Source organism: Cladophialophora yegresii, assembly GCF_000585515.1.
Source record: "Cladophialophora yegresii CBS 114405 chromosome Unknown aczIN-supercont1.1, whole genome shotgun sequence".
In the NCBI taxonomy this organism is placed as follows: domain Eukaryota; kingdom Fungi; phylum Ascomycota; class Eurotiomycetes; order Chaetothyriales; family Herpotrichiellaceae; genus Cladophialophora; species Cladophialophora yegresii.
The window spans coordinates 1,238,230-1,253,604 of NW_006913045.1; the positions used below are offsets into that span (position 1 = coordinate 1,238,230).

The 15,375-nt window shown below is 52.9% G+C and overlaps 5 protein-coding genes across 5 annotated transcripts; 2 read left to right on the top strand and 3 right to left on the bottom strand.

The window, feature by feature from the left end:
- Positions 1-99: 99 nt before the first annotated feature.
- A1O7_00450 (uncharacterized protein) lies at positions 100-687 on the bottom strand (the record flags this gene model as incomplete). Its single annotated transcript, XM_007754491.1, has 3 exons — positions 100-293; positions 401-566; positions 622-687. The coding sequence occupies 3 exons, from the start codon at positions 685-687 to the stop codon at positions 100-102; spliced, it is 426 nt and encodes a 141-aa protein (XP_007752681.1).
- Positions 688-3,013: 2,326 nt separating this feature from the next.
- A1O7_00451 (uncharacterized protein) lies at positions 3,014-4,519 on the bottom strand (the record flags this gene model as incomplete). Its single annotated transcript, XM_007754492.1, has 1 exon — positions 3,014-4,519. One exon carries the CDS (start codon positions 4,517-4,519, stop codon positions 3,014-3,016), a length of 1,506 nt encoding a protein of 501 aa, XP_007752682.1.
- A 1,139-nt stretch (positions 4,520-5,658) lies between these two features.
- Positions 5,659-7,422, bottom strand: A1O7_00452 (uncharacterized protein; the record flags this gene model as incomplete). Its single annotated transcript, XM_007754493.1, has 3 exons — positions 5,659-6,276; positions 6,339-7,270; positions 7,326-7,422. 3 exons carry the CDS (start codon positions 7,420-7,422, stop codon positions 5,659-5,661), a joined length of 1,647 nt encoding a protein of 548 aa, XP_007752683.1.
- Positions 7,423-10,407: 2,985 nt separating this feature from the next.
- On the top strand, positions 10,408-11,251 carry A1O7_00453 (uncharacterized protein; the record flags this gene model as incomplete). Its single annotated transcript, XM_007754494.1, has 3 exons — positions 10,408-10,474; positions 10,532-11,018; positions 11,089-11,251. 3 exons carry the CDS (start codon positions 10,408-10,410, stop codon positions 11,249-11,251), a joined length of 717 nt encoding a protein of 238 aa, XP_007752684.1.
- A 1,068-nt stretch (positions 11,252-12,319) lies between these two features.
- Positions 12,320-14,518, top strand: A1O7_00454 (phosphoenolpyruvate carboxykinase [ATP]; the record flags this gene model as incomplete). Its single annotated transcript, XM_007754495.1, has 3 exons — positions 12,320-12,369; positions 12,428-12,704; positions 13,178-14,518. The coding sequence occupies 3 exons, from the start codon at positions 12,320-12,322 to the stop codon at positions 14,516-14,518; spliced, it is 1,668 nt and encodes a 555-aa protein (XP_007752685.1).
- Between the last annotated feature and the right edge of the window lie 857 nt (positions 14,519-15,375).

Here is a 15,375-nt window from a genome sequence, read left to right on the forward strand (position 1 = left end):
TTACTATTCATCGGTAATTCAGACTTCTGAGATACATTGATTCCACACGATCTTCCTGCTTTGTCCCTTTCAACACTGTGCCACTTAATGCGGGCTCCCTCACGAAGGGGGCATGGCGTCGATTTGCCCGGCGCCTTCCAGCGGAGCTACCCATTTGACCCGTTCCGGCGCAAACAACTCAGCGCCAGGCTTGGTCTGGTTGAGCACGTTGACGTCGTCGAGGATGCCCGCCTTGATGATTCTCATCCCGTCGATCCCGCCGAACGAGTCTCCGTACCTGAATAACGTGGTTCCTAGCGCGCGCGATACTTGTCAGTCGGGTCTGACCAAAGCAGCGGATGCTGATGGGCCTTGTGGGCTAGCCGCTTTCTCCTCCTATCCCAGGGTCCGCGTCACTTACCGCAGTCCGGGCAGAAGCAACTGGTGATGGACTTGCCGCTGTCCGCCGTCTTTGTGATCTCCTTGGGCGTGCCCTGCGTAACCTTGAAATTGGCGCTCGGCACGACGATGTTGTTGGAGTAGTTGCCGCCAGAGATCTTGCGGCAGTCTGCGCAATGGCAGAGGGCCTATCCCACAGTCAGGTCAAAGGTACGTGGGGGCATTTGATAGATCGCGACTAACCGTCATGGCAGGATCGCCCGAGTATTCCACCTTGATGTTCCCGCAGAAGCAGCTTCCGGTGGGCATGATGGCGGTTGAAGTAGATTGATATATGTGGCTTGGGTCAGAAGGACAACAGGTGATAATGTTCCGGGATTGATTAATGTTGGCAGTATTTTAACTAGGAAAAATGGAAGACACACCAGCATTCAACCTGGACCGTGCGATCGATTTATAGTCCGTCCTGGAGAACACAAAGCTCCTTTCGGAGGGTCATCTTGACTGACTCGGATTTACTATACCAGCACCAGAGACAAGCACCCACGGCACCACCCAGTGGAACGATTTGCCCTGCAGTGGACGAACTCACCTCACCGTTCAGCCGAATGAATACGCGGGGTCCAACCGCGATCGTCGAAGCTCAAAACTGTCATAAGTGGGCAAAGAAGAACAGACTCCGCATCTGGCTGTTATTATTTGAGATATCGCTACTAGTGACCAGCGGCCTTCTGGATTCGGCCTATGACGTTGGCGGAATGGCTGATACGAGGACGGGAAGAGGGAATCTAAGCTTTTCCAGCGACCAGTCATGCAGAAGCCGACAACTGCAGGGAGAAGGTGAGAAGTGGTCGCCCGAGGCAGATTAGCTGATCATCCAATCACCCAGACCACTTGGTGCCGTCGAGGATGGAGTCGGGTACCGACTGGGAAAGGACTCCAGGCCGCCATGATCTAGAGCGGCGGGAGTGTCCATGTCAATCAATGGCCAAGCTGCATCTTACCGAGGCGCAGATTTATTACTCTTGGTGCTCTCCGCATTATTGGTGTTGGTGTTGGCGTTGGCATTGGCATTGGGGTTCGGTCGCCTCTTGCTGCTTTTGATACGAGCGTATCCCGACATGAATGAAGAAGATGTTGCATTTCCTAAAGCGGCACGACAATTGACCGTTCGAATTTGATCGCCCGGCACTTTTGATTCAACATCAATCAATCCTAGACTTGGCGATATGATGAACGAATAGAGAAGGTCGCAGCCAGGCTTCTTGATCGCATGCTGCCAGTCTCTCCCCCCTTGAAGTTCCTCGACAACAACAACGCCATTGCATTCATTTCCATCCACTACATGTCAGCTGGCATTGTTATTTAGACTGGCGGTAGAACCTTGACCGGATGGCTCCATGGTCGGCCTGCGGGAGTCTGGCCGGCTGTAACCCTCTGAAGAAATACCGGCAACATACTTTAGGATATTCAACCTGGATGTTCCCACCGCTGCCGCCGTTCACTGTTTCTGATTTCGATGACTAGCTTGTACGGTATGCTTGTGTGAATGTACAGTAGGTAGGTAGGTAGGTACTTGGCATGTATGCATGCGTTAGGCGTGATCGATCGAGCCCCGACAATCTCGCCAGGCAACGATAACAAAACAATATACACTGCCGGACCTGAGCTTACCTCACCTCACCTCACCTCACCTCGCGGCCATCAACCAGCAAGACCGCGTGATCCACCTACTGTACACCGACGACACAGACCAACACAACGCCGCAGGGCAGAGAAACAAAAACCTCCGCACTCGATCCTAGATACCATTCACTGATGATGGAATACCAGGGTCAGGCACGGGAGAAAACTGAAACTCTACCTGTTTGTTAACCGGCGGGTCTTTTGGTTATGGACCACGGGTGGTCCCCATCTAGGCCCAATGCACCACTCAAATGGGAGGCACTTCCCATCCTCCATCCCTTTGGCAAATACGTTGGAGGGGAGCGGTGCCAGCGATACGATGCATTGGACCTGGACTGTGGTGTAAATTTGTGGATCGGGGGTGTATGTGTAAGGGAAGCGAAGGAAGGGAGGAAATGGGAGGAAAATGGAGTTTCCGGCCTGTTAGTCGGTCAGCTGATCAGGCTTGAACGTGCTGCGGTGGTGGTTCTTATTCGAGTACATACCTCGTACCCCGTAGGTCATTGTGCAATTTCCATCCACGCCATTGGGTCAATGTCCATCCCTTGGTTCGGACCTTCTCCTTCCCGCCTTCCTGGCTTCTTGGCCGGCTATCTGAGACCTCTGTGTGGTCGGCAAGTGTGCGGTATTGCACCGATATCAAGCATGCCCTCTAGGTGACCGCGGTGGGTCCCTTTGGTGTCTCTTTTAAGTCGGGAGTACGGCCGGCACCAGACGAAATGGGCTCGAGTACCGATTATGCGGGAAAGCAGAGCAAAGGAAAGGTAAGAGCAACTTGGACGGTAACAAGGGCGCCTTCGGATGACGCTCTGTAGGCATGAGAATTGCGTGCCATCACGGCGTGTCATTGTAACATTGCTTGCTCCTAAGGCTTCTCATCATCGATAACGCATGTCTACGTGCAACTTGCAACTCCCAAGTCGTTTGAAGATTCTAGATCTCACTCGACTCACTTCTCTTGCGCCTTTTCGACGGCAAGAGTCTTCTCCTCATGATATTTCCTCGTGCCCAACGTGCTGACATCATACCCGTGCTTGATGAGATGTTGCCTAAATCGCTCATCCTCCTCGGTGATGGTGTCCTGTCCGATATTGGGCAGGAACACAAAGGCAATGATCCCGCTGAAGATGCAGAGCGAACTGCTCACGTAAAAGGGGTATTGTCCTTGTTTGATGATGTCGTCTCCCGCCGCCTTGATGATGTCGGGGAAGATGTAATTGCCGACGAAGGCGCCTATTTTGCCGCACGCGGCCGCAATGCCATAGTACATACCGCGGACGGAGGTGGCCGAGGTCTTGGATGCGACGAGACCGATGTTGTCGCCGGGGCCGATTTCGCCGAGAGCGAGGAAGATCCCGTAGATGACCACGAAGCCACCGACTTGGGAGGCTTGGTCGAGATGTTTGTAGATAGCCGTCATGATGAAGCCGACGATGCCCTGGAGGAGGACACCGGTGATAAGACAGTACTTAGGGCCAATCCAGTCGGAGAGGAATGCTCCGATCACGGCACCGGGAACGTAGAACAGGTTGATGACCGTGTTCCAGCCGAAACTCTTCCACAGGGGCGCGTCCGACGGGAGCAGGAACGCCAGCCACGAAGAGGAGTAGATGCCGAAGGAGTACGCGGAGAAGTCGTAAATGAACCAAATCAGCGCAACCACAGTCAAGCGCCACCAGTAGAACTTGAGGATCAACCAATACGGATAGTGGTGCATCTTGTTGCGGTTATATTCTTCGGGCTCTTGGAGCTTGATCCGCAGGTAGAGCAGCGAGAGAGGAGGAATGACCCCCAATCCTAGGCAGACTCTCCACGCGGCTCGCAGGTGCTTGTCGGTGAAAATCAAGGCACATATCATCGGCACGAATGCGGCAACCACGAAGCCGACATCGATGGCCAAGTTGGTGAAACAGATGAACCATCTGTTGCGATGGCCTCGCTTGAGCTCTCCAGTACTCTCTGCCGCCGCGACCGAGCCGGCAGGGTATTCTCCGCCAATACCGATACCGAGAAGGAAACGAAAAGCCGTCAACGCAGCAAATAGGCCTTGGATACTGCCGCCCGCGCCATAAGACCCAGCGCCAAGGGCAGCAAAGACGATCAAGATGATTGTGGATACCAACAGCGAGTGGCGACGAGACCAGTGGTCGGAGAGATAGCCGAACGCGAGCTGTCCGACGACAGTGCCCGCAAAGGCGATCGAGGAGACGTTATTCTGAGCATCGGACTTGACGTATTCGTCCTTGTAGATTGTCTTGAGCATGGTATTGACGGATCCGATGACACCGTTGAGATAGCCGTCAGAAAACAGTCCCGCACCGCAGGCGAGCACAGGCCAGGTGCGTTCCCATCGTGACTTTGGAGTGGCGTCGAGGGCCGCTTCGTGGATAGAATATCGGCGCGCGGCTTCCGAGCCGAGATTCTGCTCGATGATCTTCTCCTCGGCGGTGGCCATTGTGATAGGATTGGCTGTGCGGGAACCTAGCTGTTGTCAAGTGCAAGTAACAGGTCAGAGGCTGCCGGACGGGACACTGTATATATAGCCCACTAGCCGGTCGAATGCTGTTGAGGAAGATCCTGCGTCAAGCCTCTAGCGACCGCAAGGCGGTCATAACGACTCCGAAAGGAGAAACTGCAAGCTGGGAACCAAGCAGATTGACAGCATGAGTGGAGACACTGGGAGGTGGAGAGAACGTCAGTCTGCAGAGTCGAGGGAAAAAGGAAGCCAACTCATAGCTCGTACGAGTAGGAAGTGATACTGGGTGCCAGGGTCTCTCGAGATCATGTCCGAAAACGGTCTCGTGCCCATTGCTAGGGGCTAATCTAACCGGCAAACAGCATCTGCCACCTCGCCAGTTGTAGCTGCTTGTATGACTCTACATGTGAGGTTAGAAGGCAGAGTGCAACCTCGGTGGCAATCAGATTGCATGAGACGGCCTCGCGCTTACACTGTCGGCCTCGGGATCGCCGCTGCTTCGTACAAAGATAGCGTGGAACTGGGGGGTCGCGCTGGACAGCTCCTAGGAGAGTGCCCGCCATGCTCACTAACAGTACCCTTCGATAGAAGAGGACGCGTGGCCAAAGTGGTCTCGCCTACCGGGTCCCACCCCGAGCACGTGTACCGAAAGGAGCAACATATTGGCCTCGTTCCAGAACCATTCGACAAAATTTCAAACTCGGAAAAAGAAGATCTATCAGGCCGTCAAAGAATTTCCAAATGACGGGTGAAGAGTAGAAGGTGGACACGTGGACACTTTGCATTTTGGGTCTGTGCGGCTCAGACCAACGCTTAATCGGCACAGACTTCGATTTGATTGCTCAGAGCGCGGGTTAAAAAGGCTTGATCCTCGCCTTGTTCCTCTGACACTCGGGTGTTCCTTCCTGACGTAACGTCGGCTTTGCACTATCAGTCACCCAGCACTGACCTGTCAGTCACCCATCACTTACCCAGTCACTCACTTATCACTCCCTGACCGACCTCAGCGTTGCGGAATACCTTTCCGTCACTAGGCAACGTTGCTGAACCAGCTTTGACGACTGGCAGTTGTAGATATATGCATACTATGTACTGGGTATTTGATAGCACTCGTCTTGCTATAGTTTCGCTTTCACGTTCTTGGCGGCATTTTCCTCCTTTGCCTTCTCCTTCAACAACCTGCGAAGGATCTTACCCGCAGCACTCTTCGGAATCTCGTCCACAAATCTCACGCCCCCTCGGAGTCTCTTGTGGTTGGCCACTTTGCCCGTCAGCCACTGCACAATCTCATCCGCGTCCTTCTCACTCGTCTTGCTCTTATCGCTAGCCACCACATAAGCCCTGGGCACCTCCGTATGTTGCTCGTCATCATTCACACCAATGACAGCGACGTCGTTGACCGCAGGGTGATCCATCAGTTTACCCTCCAGCTCGGCGGGAGCAACCTGGAAGCCCTTGTACTTGATCAGCTCCTTGACTCGGTCCGTGATGTAGAAGTTGTGGTCCTTGTCCTGGAAGCCCACATCCCCAGTCTTGAAGAAGCCGTCAGGTGTGATCGCCTCTCTGGTCGCTTCTTCGTTCTTCCAATATCCCTTGAAGATGTTCGGCCCAGACAACCACAACTCTCCCACCTCACCAGGCCCGAGTTCTGTACCGTCCGGGGACATATACTTCGCTTTCATATTGGGAAACATTTTACCAACGCTTCCCACTGAGGAGTACCACTCGTCCCAAGGCTAGAGCTGTGATCAGCAGGAAAGTCTTTGCCGTGACCAACTCCGTTAGAGACGTAACTTACTTGCGTATGTGTCATTGGGCTTGTCTCGCTCAGCCCATATGCCTGGTTTATCTTGATCTTTAGCCGTCTGTGAACGGCGTCGACCAGTTCTTTGGTCAAAGGAGCCGCTCCACTCGTGATCATTTTGACGCTGCTAAGGTCGTACTTGTCGACCGCCGGATCTCTGGCCAACCGCACGATCACAGGCGGTGCCACATAGATGAACGTGATCTTGTGCTCCTGGATCGCCTTCAGGAATACCTCGAGGTTAAAAGCCGGCATGACTACAAGCTCAATGCCGCGATGCAAGGGTTGCTGAACGAGCCCAGTAAGCCCGTAGATGTGGTAGAAAGGCAGAACGCCGAGGATCTTGTCTTGGCCTCCTTCATACCATCTGCCCACGGCTCCGTTGATAAGCAGCAAGTCGGCGATGATGTTGCGGTGACTTAGCATGACACCCTTCGGGAGGCCCGTGGTGCCTGAGCTGTACACCAAGAAAGCCAGATCTCTGTCAGGATCCATCTTCCGCCGCCTGTACCGACTTGCGCCAGATGTCTTGCGAATGTTGCTCCAGTGCTTGACCCTGTGACTCGGATCCCGTTTGCTGCCCAGCAGGATGACGCGGTCTTCGGGGATGTTCGATTTCTTCGCCGCCTTCAATGCCGTCGCCAAGAAATCCGTCGTCGTCACAATGGCTTTTGAGCCGGAATTGTTCAACTGGAAGGCTAGCTCGTCTGCCGAGTACGCCGGGTTTGCTGGCGACACGATACCTCCGGCAAAGAAGACGCCGTACACAATGGGGCTGAAGTCGATGTCATTGGGTGCGTAGATGTTGAGCACGTCGCCCTTCTGCCAATCCCACAGGTTGCGAAGGCCCGCGCCGAAGGCTGAAGCAGCTTCCTTCACGTCAGCCCACGTGTAATGTCGCGAGGAGTCTACCGCGCGGTATATCACTAGACACCTTGTCAGCGCCGGCTGCAGGAGTAGCTGGAGACATGGTCCACCGACCTCGCGAGTCAGGAAAGTCCCTGGCGCGTTCGAACATCAACCCCCAGAGGTCGACGTTGGGTATGTCTACATCTGGGAAAGATGAATCCGTAGGCATGATGCTGAAAGCTCCTGCTTTGTTGGCCCTTCAATGCTGCCACTATCACAAGCAGCTGGATAGAAGCAGACTTGTTCGGTTGACTTGAACGCCTTGGGACGTAGAATATGCCGATCCAGCAAGGCAGGCTGCTATGACCCACTGCTATGAGAGAAGAGCTCCGGTTATATCGTTTATGGCAAGGCACCAGCAGCTCAGCAACCTGGATGTTATGAGAGTGTTCAACTGTATGTAAGGCTTTTACTGTAGAAGAACAATAGCGCCATCACTCCATATCTCCGCAAAAGCCCCGGAGCGAGCTTGGTCCAGCCTCGGCTAACAGAGTCTTGGGACAGCGGCTCTGACCAGCCAATCAGTACAGATCTGGTGGTTCTAACGACGACCGAAAATACTATCCCATGCGCGGCCGGAATTGCTGACAGCAGGTCTTGGCATCCCGGAAATCTGAGCACTGTGCAACAACTTAGGCATGAAAGGTTCATTTTTATATGCTGGAGAGTGTTCAGCATGACTTCGTTACTCATGTCTCAAGTTCAAGCTGTTACGTACAATATTCGTAAGATATTGCGTGTACTGTAGCTGTAGAGAGATCCGAGATATATACCGTACATTATCACTGCAGTTACTACTACACAGCTTGTTTCTTACCGTAAAACTTGAGGGACAGGTAGAGAAGTCATGCTGAACACTCTCCAGCATATAAAAATGAACCTTTCATGCCTAAGTTGTTGCACAGTGCTCAGATTTCCGGGATGCCAAGACCTGCTGTCAACAATTCCGGCCGCGCATGGGATAACTTATCTTACGGACTGTACATGTGTAGCAACAGCTGCCTAGGTGCTTTCAGCCGGAAGAATATGCAAACCTCTTCAGCTAACCCTCAAATAAGTGCCGCCCGAGCCGCATGATTGAGCATCTTTGGAAAAACCCAATCTCTCAATGTCGACGCGTGCACAGTCCGTCGTTAACGACTGAGCACGGCAACGTTACGAGCACCATGGTGAGGGACAATCTGACAATACCAAGGCCATGTCCTCGTATCCGTGCATGATGTGGTAGAAAATTCCCATCGATTCGTGCCATGATTGCCAGGACTCACATAGGACCTTGCTCGACATACGAGTTGTCAGGGTCCACTTTTGGGTGCGCCGATTGTGACACGGAACTTGAAGCCACTCTCCGAGCTTAAAGGCCTCCCAGCTGCAGATGGGTGATCGACATGATTGTCATTGGTCAACTCGATCTGTCTTGCATGCGGCGTACCCACAAATATTCATGCCAGGGGAGTGGACGAAGGCGTGGATTGTTGGATTGCTGCTTTGGTCTCTTGATAGCAGTCACGACTGGAAGTGCGAGCGTATTCCAGACCAACCACTTCTCTTCCGCACACCTGTTACATCCATTGGACCTGGTCAACGCCTGTCGCCACCCAGATATAAGAGCGCAATGTCTGAGAACGGGGCGTTCTATGCATGAAGAATTTCGGGGATGATTGTAGAAACTGGTAGGAGGTCAGAAAGACGTGCTCGCTCTTTGCGGTGAGTCGGCATCGTCATTTGGACAGAGCAAGCCATGAGTAACCTGGAGCACAATCAAAGAGGAGAGAGGCTCCTGGTCCTCACGAACGCTCAGATCTGATTCCGTTGCCCCAGGAGGTAACGCACACAGGAGTATCAAAAAAAGAAGGAGGGAGGCCACAGCGTAATACATGAGGACGCCGCCTGCAATACTCGACCTCAGGGTTTGTGAGGTATTACCCCATATCGTCACACGGCTTGTTCACAAAAGCTCAGCCTCGAAAGAAATCCACGCAAAAAAAAAAACCACAAATCAGAATGATCACCTGGAATTCGAATAGGCGCACTTCTTTACCCTCGTACATACTAATCAGTGATTCCCCTATCACAGTGCCAGATCCGCGAGACACAGTAGACACTGTGCCCCCGCTGTCAACAGTCACCGGGCAGAATCCCACAACTGAACGCGCGTTCGTGAAGAACAGGTCCCAGAGGTTGTTGACCAGATACATCCTTAGGCTGATTTGCGAACAACTCTGTACTTGTCAATGTTATATGCCTATTTTTTCTGGTCAGTCACGCGGTGTGCTAAGGCGCTTCACTGCTCGCAGGCTTCAACAGAGTAGGCGATACTCCGTGTTTGAAAATGAATTGTTGCCGCGAAAGCGGCTGGGCAGCGGCAGGGACCTCAAGACCACGATCTTGTCCACCTGAGATCAGTTCGCCTAAGCATCACATTACCAGTGATGCGGAAGGCGTAAGCGCTTTCCAGCCCACTGTTTTATCGGCGTCGGCTCGTTTACATGGGGGACCAGATAGCTATACATCTTCAGAGGCATCAGGTCTTCACCTGGTGCCAGCGGCCATGGTAAGAGACTGACTAAGCAAGACAGCAGGTTTGACTCTCCTTAATGGGTTGTGAAGAGCATAGAAGCGAGTTATGAATGCAGGTAGAGCGGATTGAAGCCGATTGAGCCAGAGAATGCGATGCCAATAGTGCCATTCGGATCTTGACTGCTGCTGGAAGGTACGGAACCCAGTGACTTCGAATCCAGGCTTTGCTTGAGGTTACAAGGAGGCTGAAGTGGCAAGCAGATAACACAGGCACATGCTGAATCATCTCGCTGGTGAGCTCCCGCCAGTTGAACGGAACGCAGGAGGTCTCTAAGCCCGATGAATGTACTTTGTATACAAAAGTCTACATTTTCATGTGACATTTGAGGGGAGACAGCGAGCAGAGAGATGGAAAGGGGCATCCATTGGGAATGACCGAAGGTGCCGAGGCAGGCGTGTCTTGTTCTTGTTCCGGGGCGGTCGACCTCTCCTACCCTTCCAACTTCTCTGTTTGCGCAACCGACAGCCATCCCTCTGCATTTGATTCTGTGCTTAGGCCGTCCTCTTTTCCAATCTGCCCGGTCTCCGAATTCAGCGTCTTTGATAGTTGAATAGCGCAGGGAGCTTTGTAACCATGGTCGCAGATGCCCTTGTTTATCACCCTGCGGTGACCCATTACCTCCGATATGTCGCGACTACCGGTAAGCAGCGATCCTGACCCCTCAGTGAATGCCTATTGACGCGATTTATCTACGCAGTTGGACGAGACAAAGTACTGCGGACGATCCAATACTTTTCGAGATTCTATGCTTGGTACCTCTACCGCACCAACAACCCGACGAGCGCCATCCTGCCATGGGCTGTGATAAAGACCCAACTCAGTCTGACAAGGAAGATACTGAGAGTGGGAAAATTCGTCGAACACATCCGCGCCGGATCCGAGATCTATGATGCGGCAATGAAGTCGAATAATGGCGACAAGGTCACCCAATATTTGCAAATCTTGAGACAGATTGGCTACACTGGGTACCTATTCTTTGACACGATGACTGTGTTGGACGCAATGGGCGTCAAGAAAGATCCTCGAGCAAAGAGTGTTCAGGCCACGGCCTATCGCTTCTGGTTCACGGGTTTGGCCGCCAGCGCCCTTGCTGGGCTCTACAACACCTACAAACTGCGCGAACGGACCAAGGCTGTCGATGAAAAGGACGCCGAGGCCAAGGTTGAGAAGGTCAAGATTGCGAGGTATGTTGGGCATTGCGGGCTCTGGTTTATTGCGTATGGAGAACTGACAATGCTGACTTGCTCATGATAGACAACAACAAGCTGTTAATATCCAGCTAATCTCCGATCTTTGCGACCTGACGGTACCCAGCACCAATCTCGGCTATGCCAACTTTGATGATGGGATTATCGGTCTTGCGGGCACACTAAGCAGTTTACTTGGAGTCTATGGAGCATGGCAGAAGACTGCTTGAAGTCCATGACGTGAAAGCCAGCAAAATGCAACGCTATACAATTTCCCACCAACTAAATTCTGGAGAAGACGCAGCCTTGGGATAATCTGGGGTTTCTCGGACAGATGGATTGTGAGGATGAGTTCTAGGAGATGTCGATCGAGCGGCGGATGCGCACCTTTGTGTCCATTGGCGAGTTGCAATGATGTAGATGTCTCAACCATCTGGTACTTAGAGGATACGGTTTGATAATGCTTGGGTCACTCATTCTCGCTTTATGATAATGTTGGGCTTTCCCCGCCTGAAGATGCGGTGCCTCCATATGTCCATCTTCGAGTGCTTGGTTAACGGAGCCGCTGACCCATCGAATAGGACTCGTCGATGACATGCAACCCCTCGTCATGGCCATCTTTTTTGGGAAAATCACTGAGCGGCCAAGAGGAGAATCACATTTGCCTCGAGCACAAAGACGCCTTAAGTGACGCACAGCCGAGAGGATGGAAATAACATTACAGCTGACAGGCAGTTGACGAACGGCTTCTGCAAGGTATCAGGTAATTGGTAGCGGGGGAAGAGCAACAATGTGTCGGTTGTGGCAGTTTCTCCTCAGCTGGAGCTGCGGACGGGGATGTTTGCCTCCACCTCAGTTCCAGCTGTCTAACGTCACCCCTCCCTTCCTTTCTTTCCACTTCACGGTACTCTAAGACGATAATAAGAAGGGCATTTGCAATCGTTATCGCATGCTCCGCAGCTGTGGACTTGATCTCCAATTAGTAGAACACGGCATATGAACGGCATTGCGTCTCTTCCAATCAGCTTTGATCGGGCAGAGTCGGATTACCTCTGTACGCAAACCCAACTCGTTGCTCTCCGATCTGTCCCGCGACCTCATCGGGAAATAGCACTTCTGTTCGGCTTGGCCCCATCGTCAGGAAGATACAATATCAGGGCGTTCCCCGAATCATGGCTTCAGACTATTCTTCCCGTCTTCAAGCTGTCGACCACATCCGCCCTCAGTCACCCTCTCCAGCAACTGGCACAGCACGTTCTGAGCTAGCCAAAACCCAGCTTCGAAATTACTCCACCAAAATGGTCTCTCACTCGGTCAACAAGACCGCCCTCCACCCAGGTGGTGTCGAGTACGTTGTTGTTGACCCCTCTTGACTACACATGACGTTTGACTCACCTTCAATCCAGGCCATCCCGCGAGCACACGGAGCTCGAGGAAGAACTACATACCTCCGCACATATCGACTACGACCGTGTGGCCATCGTTGCGAACCCATCAGTATCTGCTCTATATGAGGATGCTCTGGTTTACGAGACTGGCACTGCAATCACCTCGACAGGAGCCCTGACGGCATACTCAGGCTCCAAGACTGGCCGCTCCCCACTAGATAAGCGTGTGGTTAAAGAGGAAGGGTCGGAGAAGGATGTTTGGTGGGGACCCGTCAACAAACCCATGTCGCCGGAGGTTAGTATTGCTCTGCTATCTTTCTATCTGTCTTTCCAAGACTGGTCCGCCGATTCGAGAAGATTGAGCACATGTCATGGCATCCAGCATGCGGCTAGTCAAAAAGGCCTCAGCTTTCTCTTGGTGTCATCGATCGAAACTCGACGACTACAGAGTGCCGTTCCCCCGCAATGCAGGATGATGCAGTGGTTCGCAGATGCGCCACGGACGGCAGGAAACACGGGCGGTTTGACGTGTGGCCCTGCCCCGCATTTGCTCGGGAAGGCCCATGACGCAGCTGGAGCTTTATGCCGCGGCTTCAGGTCTTGGCTGCGGGTGCACACGGCCGGGGTTAGCGTCTGGAACAAGTTCCTATCATTGTCGGCAATTTCTTGCGGCTTGTGTTTATCAGCCCCGCCTAAACCTTTGAGCTGCACCTTGCTCATGCTTCATTGAGTTACTGGATTGAGAGGTTGCTAACATCTACGATATAGGTCTGGAAGATCAACCGAGAACGAGCTGTTGACTATCTCAATACCCGAAACCGCATCTATGTCATCGATGGCTTCGCCGGCTGGGACGAGCGGTACCGCATCAACGTCCGCGTTGTCTGCGCCCGTGCCTATCATGCACTATTCATGCGCAACATGCTCATCAGACCATCACGCGAAGAGCTGAAGAACTTCCACCCCGACTATGTCATCTACAACGCCGGATCCTTCCCTGCTAACCGATACACGACTGGGATGACCAGTGCAACCAGTGTTGCCATCAACTTTGCTGAGAAAGAGATGGTTATCCTCGGCACCGAATATGCTGGTGAGATGAAGAAAGGTATCTTCACAGTCCTCTTCTACGAGATGCCCGTCAAGCACAACGTCTTGACCCTGCACTCCTCGGCCAACGAGGGCGAGAAGGGTGATGTGACTGTTTTCTTTGGATTGTCTGGCACTGGCAAGACAACGCTCTCAGCCGATCCTAAGCGCAAGTTGATCGGTGACGACGAGCACTGCTGGTCAGACAAGGGCGTCTTCAACATCGAGGGAGGTTGTTACGCCAAGTGCATTGGTCTGTCCGCGGAGAAGGAACCTGATATCTACAATGCCATCCGCTTCGGCTCAGTCTTGGAGAATGTCGTCTTCGATCCCGAGACCCGAGATGTCGATTATGATGATGCCACCCTGACAGAGAATACTCGCTGCGCATACCCCATCGACTACATCCACAACGCCAAGATTCCCTGCATGTCGGACAACCACCCCTCCAACATCATCCTCTTGACTTGCGACGCTCGTGGAGTGTTGCCGCCGATCTCTAAGCTGAACACTGCCCAGACCATGTTCCACTTCATCTCCGGTTACACATCGAAGATGGCAGGAACTGAAGACGGCGTCACTGAGCCTCAAGCTACTTTCTCGTCCTGCTTTGCGCAGCCCTTCCTGGCCCTGCACCCGATGCGCTACGCAAAGATGCTCGCTGACAAGATCTCCGAGCACAACGCCAACGCGTGGTTGCTGAACACCGGCTGGGTTGGTGCCGGTGCTACCACTGGTGGCAAGCGTTGCCCGTTGAAATATACCCGTGCCATCTTGGACGCCATCCACTCTGGAGAGCTTGCCAACGCTGAGTATGAAACCTATGATGTGTTCAACCTCAGCGTTCCCAAGACGTGCCCCAACGTGCCCGATGAACTTCTCAACCCCAAAAAGTCGTGGACTGGTTCCGCCGACTTTGGCGAGGAGGTGACCAAACTGGGCAAATTGTTCAACGAGAACTTTGAGAAGTACGCGAGTGAAGCCACCGAGGAGGTCCTCAAGGCTGGACCTTCCACGTGAGGAGAGAGGACAAGGTGAGCTATTCTTGGGCTGTACAGAGATGGGTGTGATGAGCTGTGATTGGACTTGGGCTTTTCGGTGCTAGAATACTTCTGGCTGTACAGGAAGGGCATTGACGGGAGTTTGGATTATCAGCAGCGTTCGATTGTTTGGGCAGGGAGCTGCAACAGTACGAACGCGAGACGCGAGAGGCATCACGACTTCGACGAACGGACAATACCGATGATGGTGACCTTGCACCACTGCTGTCGAGCTTGCCTTGAGAGTGCCCGACTTGCTTGGGCTTGGAAACCTCGGACTCATGCCTGCTATATTAGTTATGAGATGAGTGAGCATTTCAGCAACATTTTGGATAGCCTTTCAGATAACCAAAAGAACCCGAGTTTGTACCTACGTAAGGACTTGCACTGTACGTCGCGCATGCGAGCTGGCCGGGCCTTGTTGTGCATTCGTCCACGTTTCGATTATGGGCGGCTCGAGCTCACCGCAATAGCGCGGTGCAGCGGGATTCATCATCATCCTTGACACAAGAGACGAGTAGAGGGAAGTCGTAAGCTCCGTGACCAAGTAATCAGACTCTAAATGATTGCCCACAACGAAATGCGCGGAGAACTTGTTGGAAGTGTCCGCCGGGGGAGAGGGATCATCGGGCCTTGATACAACTCGTGCCATGGCTGAGCACGGCGTATTGCAGCTCCTCGTGGGTAGCCAAAAAAAATCATATCTTGTGACTCTTCCTGTCTCGTTCCTGCAGGGTTGATCAAGGTAATTCTCCGGGTCACAACGTACAGAGCAGCCTGCAGAGTACTCACTATCACGTAGCGACCATGTGACAGCATTCGCATCCCGACGCTGCC